This window comes from Astatotilapia calliptera, chromosome 14, assembly GCF_964374335.1.
Source record: "Astatotilapia calliptera chromosome 14, fAstCal68.1, whole genome shotgun sequence".
NCBI lineage: Eukaryota > Metazoa > Chordata > Actinopteri > Cichliformes > Cichlidae > Astatotilapia > Astatotilapia calliptera.
In genome coordinates, this window is record NC_137435.1 from 40,204,174 (window position 1) to 40,220,743 (window position 16,570).

Consider the following 16,570-nt stretch of genomic DNA (forward strand, 5'->3'; position numbering starts at 1 on the left):
ATATTCAGATTGACCATAGATCACTGAGGGTTTACAAAATGCATGTGAAAAGAAAAATACATTGTATAAGGAATTCATAAAACAAAGAACAAAAGAAGTAGAAAATAATGACAAAAAACAAATAAATTGATCTATATTATACGGGTATGAAGAAAGTACTAGTATAGTATATTAAAGTAGTATAGTAAAATAATAAACACTAAACACTAATATATTAAGGGATGTTATATGGGATACATTAAAGGTTGGTGGTTCAATCCCTTAGGCAAGACACTAACTCAAAGTTGGTCTCCAATCCATAAATTTGGGGATAGGCACCACTTCACATATTACAAGCCTGTTTCTCTACTTCCACAATTCTCCAATTGTTACTGAAGGTTACTCTTCATACCAATACCAACTAGATTTTTAAATCTTAATATAAATGAGTAACAGTAGGTGGACATTAGGTAAGGCTGCACTTTTTGCAGTGATCTCGTATAGAAAACTATTCCTCGCGTATATAAAACAGATCTGCGGCTCTGAACCGTAGTAAAGGGACCTCTGGCTGATACGTCGGGTTCGTGTCGGGCTCGTAGTGGAAAACTAGCTTTACTTTGTTGTCTGGGTCAACTTTGCTAGTGAGAGACAGAGAGAGGCGTTGAAAGGCTGCTCCAACAGAACTTGTTGTTTCAGAGGAAAACACGAACACAGCGTACAGTCGAGTCTTAATAGCTTACTTACAATTGGGCTCATCAGGCTCTCTTTTTGGCTGCAGTGGTTATTATTATCATCATGGTCCTGGAGCGGTGACCCATTGTTTTGAGTTTATTGTTATTATTCTTTAGTTTCTTCTGATTTTGTATTAGTTCTTAGGGTTTGATTCTGGTGTTCAGTGTTTTATCATTCCTACCTGTGTCTTCCCCTTGTGCTCTGTTCGTGTCCCCAAGTTTGTGTTGTAAAACAGTCTGAGTTTCATGTTTTACTTTGAAGGTTTGTGTCTGGTCGTGTCTAATTAGGTTCAGCTGTGTACCCCAATTATTTTTACATGCTTCCATCTCCCGTTGCTGCTCGGTGACAGCTCGTAATTTTCCACTCTCCTTTTTCACACATAATGGGTTTGGCAGGTTTGGCAGTCCATTCTCCCTGCAGCACGGACTACACTGCCCATGAAGCTACATTCTTTAGGGCTATGCCTGTAACACCTATTGCCTTCATATTAAATCATTTTTGAATAATAATTAAAAAAAATAATTTCTTCACGCCATTAAGCGGGCCACAAGTAGAGGTGACATGGGCTGCGAGATTGAGACACAGGCATTAGAGCCTCGCGTTTTTTGTTTGGGTTTCCACCGGCGTGGAATAACCAAAAATAGAGAGGTCATAGCCTAACATATGGAACAGGAAAAGACCGCCGTGTAATCCATTTATTTCAACAAAGTAACTGTATTCTGAATATCACCTTTTTAAACAGTAACTGTAATGGAATACAGTTACTCATATTTTGTATTTTAAATACGTAACGTCGGTACATGTATCCCATTACTCCCCAACACTGGCCAGAGTATTCCTAGGTCTTTGAAAAGCACCTGATACAATCAATGATTTGGGAATTCTCAAATAAACTCACATGTCAAGTCAAGTCAAGTTTATTTATAGAGCACATTTAAAAACAACCAAGGCTGACCAAAGTGCTGTACAGTAAATACAGATAAAAATACAATAGAACACAATTTCGTAAAACACCTCGCTGATCAAATAAAAAAATAAATAAACAAATAAATTAAACCTTTCTAAAAGCCAATGAAAAGAGGTGAGTTTTAAGAGCAGTTTTAAAAGTTTCTAGGCTTTTGGAGAATCTGACGTGAGGAGGTAAACTGTTCCATGTGCAGACAGATGTTGTGAAAATTGAAAGAGTTCATGAAGATAAGTTTTTTGGTGTTATAACAGATGATAAAATAGGCTGGAAAAAATATAATAAATAAGCATTTCAGTATTGAGCAAAGAAAATAACATTCTGGACCACGAATCCCTCCATCGGAGAGCAACTCTGATCGAACCACCAACCTTCCAATCAGCAGATGACCTGCTCTACCTCCTGAGCCACACCATATGTGTTTGTGTACACGCACATGTATGTGGTGTATCTATTTGTTTATGTATATGTATCTGGAGTAACACAGCCAAACACATGTGACAGATTAAAAGGAAGGATTTATGATAGGATATGGTATAAACATGAAGAAACAGTGATGATTATTAGTACAAATAATAAGATAAGATAAAACTTTAATCCCTCAGGTGGGTTCCTCTGGGAAATTCGGTAATAGGAAAGGGTTTGATTAAATAAGCTTATTCTATTACTTTAACATGTTCAAAAAAGCCACACAATAAAATAAAAAACAAAAAAACACAATACAATAATTTTATGTAGTCTCTAATCACTCTAATAATTTTTTATGCTGCAAATTATTGTGCCTTGAAATAGTATTCATAACGCTTAAGGTTTTCCAGACTTCACACTTTGAGGGAATTTCATGGTACATCAACACAAAGTAAAGCATACTTCACCATGTGAAGTGGAAGGAAAACAATATGGTTTTCAACATTTTTCACAAATAAAAATTTGAAAAGTGTGGTGTGAGTATTTATTCAGCCCCCTTTACATTGTTCTGTAAAGGCCTCCGATGTTTGTGAGAGTGACCAAAATCCATCATGATGATCAAGGAACACAACTGAGAGGTAAGGGATAAAATTGTGGAGAGGTTTAAAGTAGGGTTAGGTTATAAAAACATATCCCAAGCTCTCAGTCCAACCGCACTGAAGATGGAGAGCGATTCTCTTTTGGACTTTCATACGCACTGTTTTTCAACTACCCAAAGTCTCTGAAGAACACATTGCAGTTCATCTAGCGGGCACTATGCACAATGTGCCACATTGGACTAAAACGCAAGTTAGAAACCGTATATCGCCTCTACAATGAGAAACCATGGCTGGTGGGGATTCCTCCTCCCCTGTATGTTGCTGTAAAATATCCTTCTAAAATGAGAATAAATATTGTTGCCAGTTTAAATGCAGCTTCATAGACATAGCATCTGATCTTGCACTCTTGGTGTCGCTATCACTTGGTGTTCGCTCGCTCTGTGGTAGAGTATCACTTCCTGTTCCTGCTCAAACACAGTGGTGTTTCTGAGTAGCTTATCTGCGTAGCAATTTAATTTAATTAAAAACTTTAAAATACATTCTATTTTCATAGTATAATCTTCTCGTGCTTCATCCGAAGCACACTTTCTGTGTACTCACTACCTAATTTATAACCAAAGTATTCACTCAATGTCTCTGTACTGTTTCGCTAGCTTAGCTTAGCTCATAGCCGACTCGTTAGCACCATGGCTACTTCACCTGTCCCTCCTGCACTTTCTTGCTCATTGTGTCAGATGTTTAGTTACTCCTCGGCCTCCTTTAGCAGTAATGATATCTGTAACAAATGTAGCATATTTACAGCGCTGGAGGCCAGGATTACTGAATTGGAGACTCGGCTTCGCACCCTTCATTCACCCATAGCTAGCCAGGCCCCTGTAGCTGGTGCAGCCGAAAATAGCGTAGGCCCCGCTAGCTGTTACCCGGCAGACCCCAAGCAGCTGGGGAAAGAGGGCGGCTGGGTGACGGTGAGGAGGAAGCATAGTCCTAAACAGAAGCCCCAGGTACACCACCAACCCGTTCATGTGTCTAACCGTTTTTCCCCACTGGGCGACACACCCGCTGGGGGTCAAACTCTGGTAATTGGTGATTGTGTTCTCAGACATGTGAAGCTAGAGACACCGGCAACCATAGTCAATTGTCTTCCAGAGGCCAGAGCAGGCGACATTGAAGGAAATTTAAAACTGCTGGCTAAGGGCAAACGTAAATTCAGTAAAATCATAATTCACGTCGGCAGTAATGACACCCGGTTACGCCAATCGGAGGTCACTAAAATCAATATTGAATCGGTGTGCAACTTTGCCAAAACAATGTGGGACTCTGTAGTTTTCTCTGGTCCCCTCCCCAATCAGACCAGGAGTGACATGTTTAGCCGCATGTTCTCCTTAAATTGCTGGCTGTCTGAGTGGTGTCCCAGAAACGATGTGGGCTTCATAGATAATTGGCAAACCTTCTGGAGGAAACCTGGTCTTGTTAGGAGAGACGGCATCCATCCCACTTTCGATGGAGCAGCTCTCATTTCTAGAAATATGGACACATTTATTAAACCCCCCAAAGTATGACTATCCAGAGTTGGGACCAGGAAGCAGAGTTGCAGTCTTACACACCTCTCTGCAGCTTCTCTCCTCCTGCTACCCCCCCAAAAACCCATCTCCATAGAGACTGTGTCAGCTCCCAAACAGACAAAAAACAAACTAAAAACCAGCAACAAACAACTTAAACATAAACAATTACAAAGAAAGACCAATGCAGTATCCACATCTGAACCAAAGAGTAAAACAGTGAAATGTGGATTATTAAATATTAGGTCTCTCTCCTCCAAGTCTCTGTTAGACTTAATAATTGATCAACAAATTGATTTACTCTGCCTTACAGAAACCTGGTTGCAGCAGGATGATTATGTTAGTTTAAATGAATCAACACCACCGAGTCATTCTAACTACCAGAAATCTTGAAGCACAGGCCGAGGGGGCGGTGTGGCAGCAATTTTTCACACCAGCCTATTAATCAAACAAAGACCCAGACAGACTTTTAATTCATTTGAAAGCCTGGTGCTTAACATTGTCCACCCCAGCTGTGAAACTCAGAAACCAGTCTTACTTGTTATCATCTATCGTCCACCTGGGCCTTACACAGAGTTTCTGTCTGATTTCTCAGACTTTTTATCTGATTTAGTTCTGAGCTCAGATAAAATAATTATTGTGGGTGATTTTAACATCCATGTAGATGCTAAAAATGACAGCCTCAACATGGCATTTAATCTGTTATCTGTTATCTGTCTTTATAAGAAAGCCCTCCGCAAAGCCAGAACATCTTACTATTCATCACTGATTGAAGAAAAGAAGAACAACCCCAGGTTTCTCTTCAGCACTGTAGCCAGGCTGACAAACAGTCAGAGCTCTTTTGAGCCAACAATCCCTTTAACGTTAACTAGTAATGACTTCATGAACTTCTTCACAAATAAAATTTTTATCATTAGAGAAAAAATTACCAATAATCATCCCACAGATGTAATATTATCTACAGCTACTCTTAGTACCATTAATGTTAAGTTAGACTCTTTTTCTCCAATTGATCTTTCTGAGTTAACTTCAATAATTACTTCCTCCAAGCCATCAACGTGTCTTTTAGACCCCATTCCTACAAAACTGCTCAAAGAAGTCCTGCCATTAATTAATTCTTCGATCTTAAATATGATCAACCTATCTCTAATAATGGGCTATGTACCACAGGCCTTCAAGCTAGCTGTAGTTAAACCTTTACTCAAAAAGCATCTCTAGACCCAGCAGTCTTAGCTAATTATAGGCCAATCTCCAACCTTCCTTTATATCAAACATCCTTGAAAGAGTAGTTGTCAAACAGCTAACAGATCATCTGCAGAGGAATGGCTTATTTGAAGAATTTCAGTCAGGTTTCAGAGTTCATCACAGCACAGAAACAGCTTTAGTGAAGGTTACAAATGATCTTCTTATGGCCTCTGACAGTGGACTCATCTCTGTGCTTGTCCTGCTAGACCTCAGTGCAGCATTCGATACTGTCGACCATAATATCCTATTAGAGCGATTAGAACATGCTGTAGGTATTACAGGTACTGCACTGCAGTGGTTTGTATCATATCTATCTAATAGACTCCAGTTTGTGCATGTAAATGGAGAGTCCTCTTCACACACTGAGGTTAATTATGGAGTTCCACAGGGTTCAGTGCTAGGACCAATTCTGTTTACATTATACATGCTTCCCTTAGGCAGCATCATTAGAAGACATAGCATACATTTACACTGCTATGCAGATGACACCCAGCTCTATCTGTCCATGAAGCCAGATAACACACACCAATGAGTTAAACTGCAGGAATGTCTTAAAGACATAAAGAGCTGGATGGCCGCTAACTTTCTGCTTCTTAATTCAGATCAAACTGAGGTTATTGTACTCGGCCCTGAAAATCTTAGAAATATGGTATCTAAGCAGATTCTTACTCTGGATGGCATTACCTCGGCCTCCAGTAACGCTGTGAGGAACCTTGGAGTCATTTTTGACCAGGATATGTCCTTCAATGCACATATTAAACAAATATGTAAGACTGCTTTCTTCCATTTGTGCAACATCTCTAAATTTAGAAATATCCTGTCTCAGAGTGACGCTGAAAAACTAGTTCATGCATTTATTACTTCCAGGCTGGACGACTGTAATTCATTATTATCAGGAAGTCCTAAAAACTCACTGAAAAGCCTTCAGCTGATCCAAAATGCTGCAGCAAGAGTCCTGACAGGGACTAGAAAGAGAGAGCATATTTCTCCTGTTTTGGCTTCCTGTTAAATCCAGAATTCAAAATCCTGCTCCTCACATACAAGGTCTTAAATAATCAGGCCCCATCTTATCTTAATGACCTTGTAGTACCATATCACCCTATTAGAGCACTTCGCTCTCGCTCTGCAGGCCTACTTGTTGTTCCTAGAGTACCGTATTTCCCGGACTACAAAGCGCACCTGAATATTAGCCGCACAAGCTAAAATCAGGGGAAAATCCTGTTTTGTACATACATTAGCCGCACCTGACTAAAAGCCGTAGGTGTTTCAATGTTGACTTATCATATGTAAGAGAATATGCACAAAGGGAATTGTCAGGAAAGAGATGGCTGTTTGGAGACACACCCCTTTTATTAATATTTTTGAAAAACCACCAAAGTCCTCTTCTCCAGTGTCGGAACGAACAGGCTCAGGATGGCTTCGTCATCCACTCTCAGCTTCTCTCCTTCGTTGTCACTTTCAAAACCAAAGAAATCCTCGTTGTCAGTGTCAGAGTCGAACACCCTAAGAAGGGCCGTGGCAGTGTCCTCTCCATCATGCAGCAGTCCAGCCCTTCAAAATCCGTTGGTGATCGTGGATGTTTTCACACTTTTCCACGCTGTCAGAATCCACCGGTGGAGTTGGGCATAACTTGCTTTTTGCAAGTTTATCGCCGCTCATCATCCACGACTCCCGCTGAACGCGTAGTGCTACTTTGAAGTTTGTTTTTCGCGCTACTTCGTACGGCACTACGTTGCCTGGCGGACGGACATGTGACTAACATACCACTCTTGAACCCCGATCCTTCCGCCAGGCAACGTTGTGCCGTACAACAGCGGAACAAACAAAACAAATCGTCTTACGATATGACAAAAATCATGGACAATCCATAGAAAAGCCGCACCTGACTAAAAGCCGCAGGGTTCAAAGCTTGTGCAAAAAGTAGCGGCTTATAGCCCGACAATTACGGTATTTAAAAGTAGAATGGGAGGCAGAGCCTTCAGTTTTCAGGCCCCTCTTCTGTGGAACCAGCTTCCAGTTTGGATTCAGGAGACAGACACTATCTCTACTTTCAAGATTAGGCTTCAAACTTTCCTTTTTGCTAAAGCATATAGTTAGGGCTGGACCAGGTGACCCTGAATCCTCCCTTAGTTATGCTGCTATAGAGGTAGGCTGCCGGGGATACCCATGATGCATTGAGTTTTTCCTTTCCAGTCACCTTTCTCACTCACTATGTGTTAACAGACCTCTCTGCATTGAATCATATCTGTTATTAACCTCTGTCTCTCTTCCACAGCATGTCTTTATCCTGTCTTCCTTCTCTCACCCCAACCAATCACAGCAGATGGCCCCGCCCCTCCCTGAGTCTGGTTCTGCCGGAGGTTTCTTCCTGTTAAAAAGGAGTTTTTCCTTCCCACTGTCGCCAAAGTGCTTGCTCATAGGGGGTCATATGATTGTTGGGTTTTTCTCTGTATCTATGAAGTGCCTTGAGGCGAATTTTGTTGTGATTTGGCGCTATATAAATAAAATTGAATTGAATTGAATTCATTTATTGACAGAAGGCTCAGTGACTCTTGGATTTTTCTGAAATTGTACATTTTAAAGTCACAGAGGTTTCTCCAAAATGTGTTCTGTGTTAATTTGTGCATTACCTTAACAGTATCATAAAATCAGTTTTACTTTTTTTATAGCAGTGCATGAAATAGCAGATATTAAAAAAAAACCTCACGACCTTCATTTACAGATAGCTGTGGAAAAACAATAGAAACAAAGGATTTTATTTCAACACAGATTATATCGACACTTAAGGTTTTATTAAGTCTGAAAAAAGGCATGCATGCTTTAACATATCACTATGACATGAAAATAAAGGAATTCTTTAAATGAGGGTCTTTGCTTTTAAGTCAACATGTACACAGTGTAGGTGTGTCCCTGTGAAGTCACATGTACATCCATCAGACGTCTAAGCCGTGGCATTGAATGTCCCGTGGAAGCCATAGGGGATGTTGACAGGTACCACCGCCCTGCCCAGCTCCTCGAATGTCTTGGCATCTAACACCAGAAGGAATGTACTCTTGTCCTGGAGAGAACAGAGACATGGGTAAAGAAATACTTGGTGTACAAGACAGTGTAGAAAACACAACGGCACGATATCCAAGCTCGTGCTCAGCCATGTTTTACATTTGTATGAGGAAACTGTATCTATAAAGAGTACCCTGTCCAAAATGGCTGAGCCTGACTAACCTCGTCTGGAGTGATGACCACAGACATGATGACACCATCATCCTCCTCTGTAGCATTAGGAGAGGGAACAAAGACCGGCTCAGATGGATACTGACCAGGATGTTCCCACACCTGTGAGGGAACATTTACACACAATATCACATTCATGATGATAAAAGAAAAATCACAATAACAATGCTATCTCAATACCTGTGGGACAGTCCTCTCTAACTTTGTTTACTGTTTGTTAACTCCATATTACCCACAATTTTTATGGATTGTCTTCAGTCTTATACTAGTTATATACCAGGGGTCCCCTGAGGCCTGGTATATAACTAAGGCCTGTTGTTTTTCAATACAACATTATATAATTTCACAATGACACAAAAAGTTACTACATATACATACAGTAATATACTACACTAGATTTCTATATTACCAAGGCTGACATCAGCATAAAACACTTTAATATAACCCTTTCCCCTTTGGGGTGAGTTGCGCTCTCTGTGAATGAACTAAAATAGAAACAATTATATCTGTTTCTATCTGGAAACTGTTGATTTCAGTTGTGGGGGTTAATTTGTTCCACAGATTGGAAATGCCAGCTCTCTTTTCTTTGCTCCAATAAAACAACGTACCTTCATGCGTTTTCCATGGAGATCCATCTTAATCAGCGTGTCCCCTACAAGGTGTCTAAAGCCACAGCCATAGAAGTAGCGGTAGGGATGGGTGTTGAATTTGTGATAGTTGATCTGAGGAAACTCCAGACCTCCGTATTCATGGAGATCCTCCCCATGCAGGTCCTCATGAGTACAGAACACCTGCACAGGTTTAAAAAAACAAAAAAAGCAACACAGGTAATCACTGAGATTCAGGTAGTGAAAGTGCTATTAAAATGTCAACATGTAGCAAAGTCCAATTAAGCGTTTATATAGAAGTCAGAATGTAAATAAGTTCCAAAGAAAGAAGAAATAGGTTTGTTAAAGCATGTAAATTTTAACTACCATAAGATTGATAAAATCTTAATGTCTGTGTGAAAAAGTAAAATGAAACGGAGAAATTCAACATACCGTATTTTCACGACCATAAGGCGCACTTAAAAGTCTTAGATTTTCTTCAAAAAGTACGGCGCGCCCTATAGCGCAGTGCGCCCTGTGTGTTGTAAGGAGGACGTAGTAGAGAACACCATGAGAACGCTAAAGGGTGAAGTGTGGGCGTTGATCGTATATACCGGACAATCGCACATACCTGTCTAAAAGACCGGGTATGTGCATTATGTGGAACATCGTTGTTTTAACAACCCTGAAAATGGCAAAGAGACACGCTTATGAAGCACAGTTTAAACTGAAGGCCATCAGCTATGCGGAGGAACATGGAAATCGAGCAGCGGCGAGAGAATTTAAGATTAACGAATCGATGGTTCGCAAATGGAGGAAGCCAGAAAACAAGCTCCGGCAGGTCAAGAAAACGCAGCTGAGTTTCCGCGGACATAAGGCGAGGTGGCCCGAGTTGGAGGAAAGACTCGAGTGGTGGATCATCGAGCAAAGAACGAGCGGGAGAAGCGTTTCGACGGTCACCATTCGGCTAAAAGCAGTTTCACTAGCTGAAGAGATGAACATTGAACATTTCCAAGGAGGTCCGTCTTGGTGCTTTCGTTTTGTGAAACGGTGCCATTTTTCCATCCGGACCAGGACTACGGTAGCGCAGCAACTTCCAGCGGATTATAAGGAAAAGCTGGCCATCTTCCGCTCCTACTGCAGCAAACACATCGGTGACAAAAACATCCAGCCCAGCCACATCACTAACATGGACGAGGTCCCGCTCACTTTTGACATCCCGGTGAGTCACACTGTGGAGAAGAAGGGGACCAGCATGGTAGCGATACGCACAACGGGGTATGAAAAGTCGTCTTTTACTGTTGTGCTTGGCTGCCATGCTAATGGACAGAAACTGCCGCCTATGGTGATTTTTAAGCGAAAGACTTTGCCTAAAGAGAAGTTTCCAGCAGAAATCATCATTAAGGCAAATGAAAAGGGCTGGATGGATGAGGAAATGATGAAAGAGTGGCTGAGGGAGGTGTATGTAAGGAGACCAGGTGGTTTTTTCCACGCATCACCATCGCTGTTGATCTGTGACTCTATGCGTGTCCATCTCACAGCCGATGTGAAAAAACTAGTGAAACAAATGAACTGTGAGCTTGCTGTCATTCAGGAGGCCTGACAAAGGAACTCCAACCGCTGGACATCGGTGTGAACCGCCCATTCAAAGTAAGGCTGCGAGCGGCCTGGGAGCGATGGATGACCGATGGAGACCAGTTTCACCAAGAGTGGAAGGCAGCGCCGGGCGAGTTACGCCACAATTTGCCAATGGATTGTAGATGCTTGGGCTAACATGTCTGCTGACACTGTTGTTCGAGCTTTCGCAAAAGCCGGCATCATTTCCGAGGAGCCGCATGGCACGGAAAGTGACTCTGACAGTGAAGAAAGTGAACTTGGCATGTTTGATGGAGATTTAGCGCAGCTGTTCAATTCAGACACAGAGGATGAGGACTTCGATGGGTTTGATTGATGATAACAATGTGAGTACCAAACTTTGTTTTGCTCCTGCTTTATTTTTAAATACGCACACTTGTATGCTTGTGTGTTGTTGATGATGACGATTACCGGTAATAGAAATGTGAGTAAGGTACCGAACTCAGGTTTGCTCCCGCTTTATTTTTAAATACGCATACGGTACTTGTATGCGCCCTATAATCCAGTGCGCCTTATGTGTGTGTTAAATACAGTAATGGCACACATAACTGAGACTGCGCCTTTTAGTACAGTGCGTCTTATGGTCGTGAAAATACGGTATGCATTCTGTAAAGTGCTGATGGCTGTACATTAATACCTTGTTCTTGGCAATTCTTACAGAAGTAGCTATGCTGTTTGGCCGGGTAATCAAGTTCTGGTTGTAGGGTGTGTCGCGGTCAACATTGAGAGGCAGCACAAATCGCCGGGGGAAGGCTCTACTCAAGGTGTTGTACACCTGACGAGGAAGATCTTGTTAACTTCAACAAACCATCTTTTCTTCAGATAAACCAAAAGCAGCCGAAGGATTTTCCATAAACTGCACAGGAAAGTCAGTAATGAGCTTTACTTAACTGACTTACCTCATCAAGAGCTTCTCCAGACTTGCGCATGTTCTGGATGTTGTAGTTTGTGATTGCCTGGCCATCATCTGATGCACACAAATCTATGATCAAGAATCCATCCTCCTCAAATGCATTGATCTGATGGAAGGTTGATAGTGGCTTTGCAAGATACTTGATGGAGCTTACCTGAAACACAAAAACAACAATGGAAATGCACTGTGGCACTAGTTCAGTTCTGCGTTCTAGCTCAAGTCAAATAATTGTACTTAATATTTTATTAATGTGACTTAAATATTATTTCACATTTCTGCAAATGCAAATGCAAAAAAAAAAATTATTAACTAAACTGAACATTTATTTGTTTCTTCTGAAATCTTTGTAACATAAATCATCACTCTACCTATTGATACAGAGCATCAGGTGTCAGACGGAAACTTGCTTTTAGCCCCTTCCTCTTTATTTTTCAGTTATGCTAACATAATCCGTATTCAGATTACTATTATTTGACATGATTATTTGCTGATTTGACAAAAATGTTTTTATTGCACTTTTATTGTTGCTTTTATCTTGCATTTGCAACAAAACACTGCTTTCATATCTTCACATTTGTACCCTAACCCTATCTTTGCATTCAAATATTCACCTAAATTCAGTATCTCTCTTAGAAGAAAAATAAAATGCATTCATTAAAAATAGATGACCAAAACTTAACTCAAAATTCAATCAAGTCACAGGAACAATACTTATGAGACTTGGAAGAATACTTTTTATTGTGAATTAAGTTTACCTTACTTAATCACTTAGTTCATTTTTGCATGTTAGAGTCCTACCTTCCCAGAGTGTTTGTGGATCAGATGGAAGATTATGTTGAGTTTGGGGTCCCAGAATATGCTATCACTGATACTTTTTCCTCTTAGCTTGCCTGTCACAATCTTCAGCAGGTCCAGCTTGATGGGCTGTTCAATGAACACCACGTAGTTCTCAGACATTGCTATAACGAAATGAGAAGAAGTTTCTATTTATGATTCTTTGCAGCGGGACTCAGCTCCAGTAAGACTATAGGACTATAAGAAAACCAATGATTTAAATCATTTTCATTCCATGCATCAACTCAGAGTACCACTCCATTGTGATACCTGTGCTTTTTTATTCCCAAATTCAAGATGTGCATGCTTTACTGCATGAGACTTTTTGCTCACCAAAGCTGTGATAGTATGAAGGTTTGGTCTTGTCCACTGAAGGAATCGAGCACAGCACTGTGGCTCCCTCCAGGGTTTCATCTTCTGTTTTCTTGGTTGGTGGCACTTGGATAATGTTGTAGTATGATCCTGTCATGCCAGATACTGTTAGATCTTTGATCCGTAACCTGTAGTGTGGAAATGGATCTGATGTTTCTTAAATACCTTTCGAGGTGTAGGAATTTCCCATGTTGTATGTCGTACCATCAGGCTCAGTATGAGGGTGTGCTGTGGCTCCATTCACAGCAATGAATTTGCTCCAGTCCACCTAATAGAAACAAATGCAATGGCACAAAAGGTTTGCAGTTTTTATTGCTTCTATACCTACTTTTACAGTTTGATACATGTGCCACTAAAACTTCAGCTGCACGTATATCATTACACTCATGGTACCTTTTCAGTCTCCAGTGTGTCAGGGTCCACCTTGTGCATGATGTTGGTTTCTGTACTGACATAATAGTCACCTTTGTAGGTCACAAAACTCACATTGGCATTGTCTGTGGGCTCTAGAGGGAAAGAAAGCTTTGAATTACTTATTCTATAGCAAGTGCATCAACAGGCTGCTTTGTCTTCAAGATACTCACTGTGTGATTCAAATCTTGACAGGAAGCGCTGGAAGACATTTTTACAGGGGTCCGGCATGGTTACAGTCCCAAACTCAGATATAGCAATGCGATTGTGCTCCTTGTTGGTCTGGTAGCTGTCGCTGGATAGGAAGCGGCTTTTGTAAGTCACTTGCCCATTTGATATTTTGAACTGGTGCATGAGAGCCATGCCATCAAACCAGTGGTTAAATCTGGAGAGAAATAGATGCAATGCAGAGGGGAGTGAGCTTCATGATGTCTGAAGCGAATGGATAAACACACAAAGACGCAGCACTCACTTGTGGTTTCCGATCTCAAACTTTCCGGGCCCATTTCTCAGGAAGTTTCCTTTGATCCATTCTGGGATTGTACCAACGATCTGGGTGCTGATGGGCCTGGGGGTGTCCTCCACTGAGCTCACAATCTTCTCGATAGAAGGCAGACCGCGTACATTTGTGTAATGATTGATGTTCTTCACAGACTTAGATTTTTTGAGTGCTGTTGGAAAAAAACATAATCAGAAAGGACATTGTTATAATTTAAGTAAAATAATGTTAGTGTGTGCAGCTAGTAGCATTTAATGTTTACCTGAAGTATTCTTTTTCTGATGTTTGACAGTATCCATGGCTGTGGTTAAGCCTTCTGTAGCTTAGTCTCTCTTCTGAGATGCTGCTGGTTCGTACGCTGACTCCTGATTTTATACTGTCCTTCTGACACGTACCATAGAAACAGCAAAAAAGGATGCAGTCAGACATTTCATGCTTGTTTAACTCTGTGCAAAACAGAAGCAAATGGCAATCAAAAATGTAAGCAGTAACAGATGATCACTTTATCTGACTGGAAAAAACAGCAAATAACCGTGTCCAGTCTTTCAAATCATTCCTTTGACTCTTTTAGTTAAGCTTAATATGCATGGTTATATATAGCATGGTGAAACCAGATGAACTTGGCTTAGAGGGATGATTTTCTTTTGTTTTTGTATTTTTGCAGATGTACAGCAATCTTTTAAAGAAATATTTCAAATGGGAATATTCTATTTCTGAAATAATTAAAGCATTATAAAATGTTTTCTTGCTCTTTTACATTTGAGTTATCTGAATTAAAAAATAAAATGAGTTCCTGTTGTGTACTTGTCACATATCATATTTCACCAATATGCTCAAAAGAATGACCCATGAACAGGATGACTCTGCATTTTCTGGTGTCAGTAAGGACACTGTGAGTGCCACTGATGGAAGTTCATTTGGGTCCTCACAAAGCTAGCATCTCAAATTAAATTGAAAAAGAAAATCTCTTGTTTCTCTTAACCTTACATTTGTTTAAATTAGCTTTAGGTATGAAATTTGAAAGTTATGAATTAAAGATATTGCATATCATTTTTAATAAGATACATTTCTTGTATCTTGTGATTTCATGTGACTTTCTCAACATCATTTTCTCTTCATCATATACATTCATTTTCTTTAAGAAGTACAACATTGTACATCCAGGCTTTATCCTTTTTAGGTGGGCCACAGAAGTAAGCCCACCGGGGGAGTGTTTTGTGACTTATCTTGGGTGCAGGTGGTACAGGCTTCCACATATTCTCGGGCATTCTGGGCTAAAGACGGCCACCAGAAAGAGCTTTCCAGAAAGGAGACAGTGCGTTGGATTCCAGGGTGACATGAAAATCTTGCTGTGTCTTGTTGGAGCACCTGGGCTCGTACCGACGAATGGACGTAGAGCCGCCCTGGGGGGTCCTGTCCCCGGATCAGGTTCGGTACGCTGGGCCTGCCGCACCATCGACTCAATCTCCCAAGGGAGGCCTCCTATGACACAGCCAGGAGGCAAGATCGACGCCTCCTCCCGATCCCCCTCAGAGGATGGAAACTGACGTGATAAAGCATCTGCTTTGACATTTCGGGACCCGGGCCTGTAAGTAATGGAGAATTTGAAACGGGTGAAGAAAAGCACCCACCTGGCCTGACATGCGTTGAGGTGTTTTGCTGCCTGAAGGTAGGCGAGGTTCTTGTGGTCGGTCCACACAATGAAAGGCTGTGCCGTCCCCTCCAGCCAGTGCCGCCACTCCTCCAGTGCCAGTTTGATGGCGAGTAGCTCCCTGTCGCCAACATCGTAGTTTCACTCTGCTGGTGAAAGACAACAAGAGAAGTAAGCACATGGATGGAGTTTACCTTCAGTCTTCTGAGAGAGGACGGATCCCACGCCTGTATCTGAGGCATCCACCTCCATGATGAAGGGTTGGTTGATATCCAGCAGGGAGAGGATGGGGGCGGAGGCAAAACGTTGTTTCAGATGATCGAATGCCTCAGTGGCTACCTGCCCCCACTGGAACAGAACCTTAGGGGAAGTGAGGTAAGTAAGAGTTGAGACAATTTTGCTGAAGTCACAAATGAAGCGACGATAGAAATTTGCAAACCCCAAAAAACATTGAAGCTGCTTGTGGTTTGGGGGTGTAGTCCACTCCAAATCCGCTTTGACCTTTCCAGGAACCGGTCTCAAGTTCCCCTGCTCCGTTATGAAACCAAGGAAGGAAACGGTGTTTACATGAAACTCACACTTCTCTGCTTTGACAAAAAGGCGGTTTTCCAACAATCTTTGTAATACCAGTTTGACATGTCTTTTATGTTCTGCCACTGACCTGGAGAAGATGAGTATATTGTCTAGGTAGACGAAAACAAAGTGGTTGATGAAGTCTCTGAGGATGTCATTCACGAGAGCTTGGAAGACTGCTGGGGCATTTGTTAATCCATAGGCATGACGAGATATTCAAAATGTCCCAGGTGGGTGTTGAATGCCGTCTTCCACTCGTCCCCCTCCCTAATGCGAACCAAATGATTAGCACTCCGGTGGTCAAGTTTACTGAATATCTTCATCCCGTGGAGTAGCTCAAACACTGAGGTCAGCAGGGGCAGCGGGTATTTATTCTTG

At 41.4% G+C, this 16,570-nt stretch overlaps 1 protein-coding gene across 2 annotated transcripts; it reads right to left on the reverse strand.

The window, feature by feature from the left end:
- Window positions 1-8,256: 8,256 nt before the first annotated feature.
- On the reverse strand, window positions 8,257-14,371 carry LOC113036003 (carotenoid-cleaving dioxygenase, mitochondrial-like). 2 transcript variants are annotated; one of them, XM_026191973.2, is made up of 12 exons: window positions 14,231-14,371; window positions 13,942-14,140; window positions 13,643-13,854; window positions 13,452-13,564; window positions 13,224-13,326; window positions 13,020-13,148; window positions 12,651-12,811; window positions 11,839-12,006; window positions 11,577-11,714; window positions 9,326-9,508; window positions 8,709-8,819; window positions 8,257-8,544 (listed from the first exon to the last, which is right to left on the reverse strand). In XM_026191973.2, the coding sequence occupies exons 1-12, from the start codon at window positions 14,265-14,267 to the stop codon at window positions 8,428-8,430; spliced, it is 1,671 nt and encodes a 556-aa protein (XP_026047758.2). In that variant the 5' UTR covers window positions 14,268-14,371; the 3' UTR covers window positions 8,257-8,427. The 2 variants fall into 2 exon arrangements, with proteins under 2 accessions (XP_026047758.2, XP_080144525.1); XM_080288399.1 differs by lacking the exon at window positions 11,577-11,714.
- Window positions 14,372-16,570: the final 2,199 nt, after the last annotated feature.

Excerpts from the sequence above, each read along its gene's own strand:
- LOC113036003 (XM_026191973.2), bottom strand. The coding sequence starts at position 14,267 with ATGGATACTGTCAAACATCAGAAAAAGAATACTTCAG. Across the intron at positions 13,855-13,941 it reads TTTGAGATCGGAAACCACAA|ATTTAACCACTGGTTTGATG; the intron begins GTGAGTGCTGCG and ends ATTTCTCTCCAG. Across the intron at positions 8,820-9,325 it reads TCCATGGAAAACGCATGAAG|GTGTGGGAACATCCTGGTCA; the intron begins GTACGTTGTTTT and ends GTTCCCTCACAG.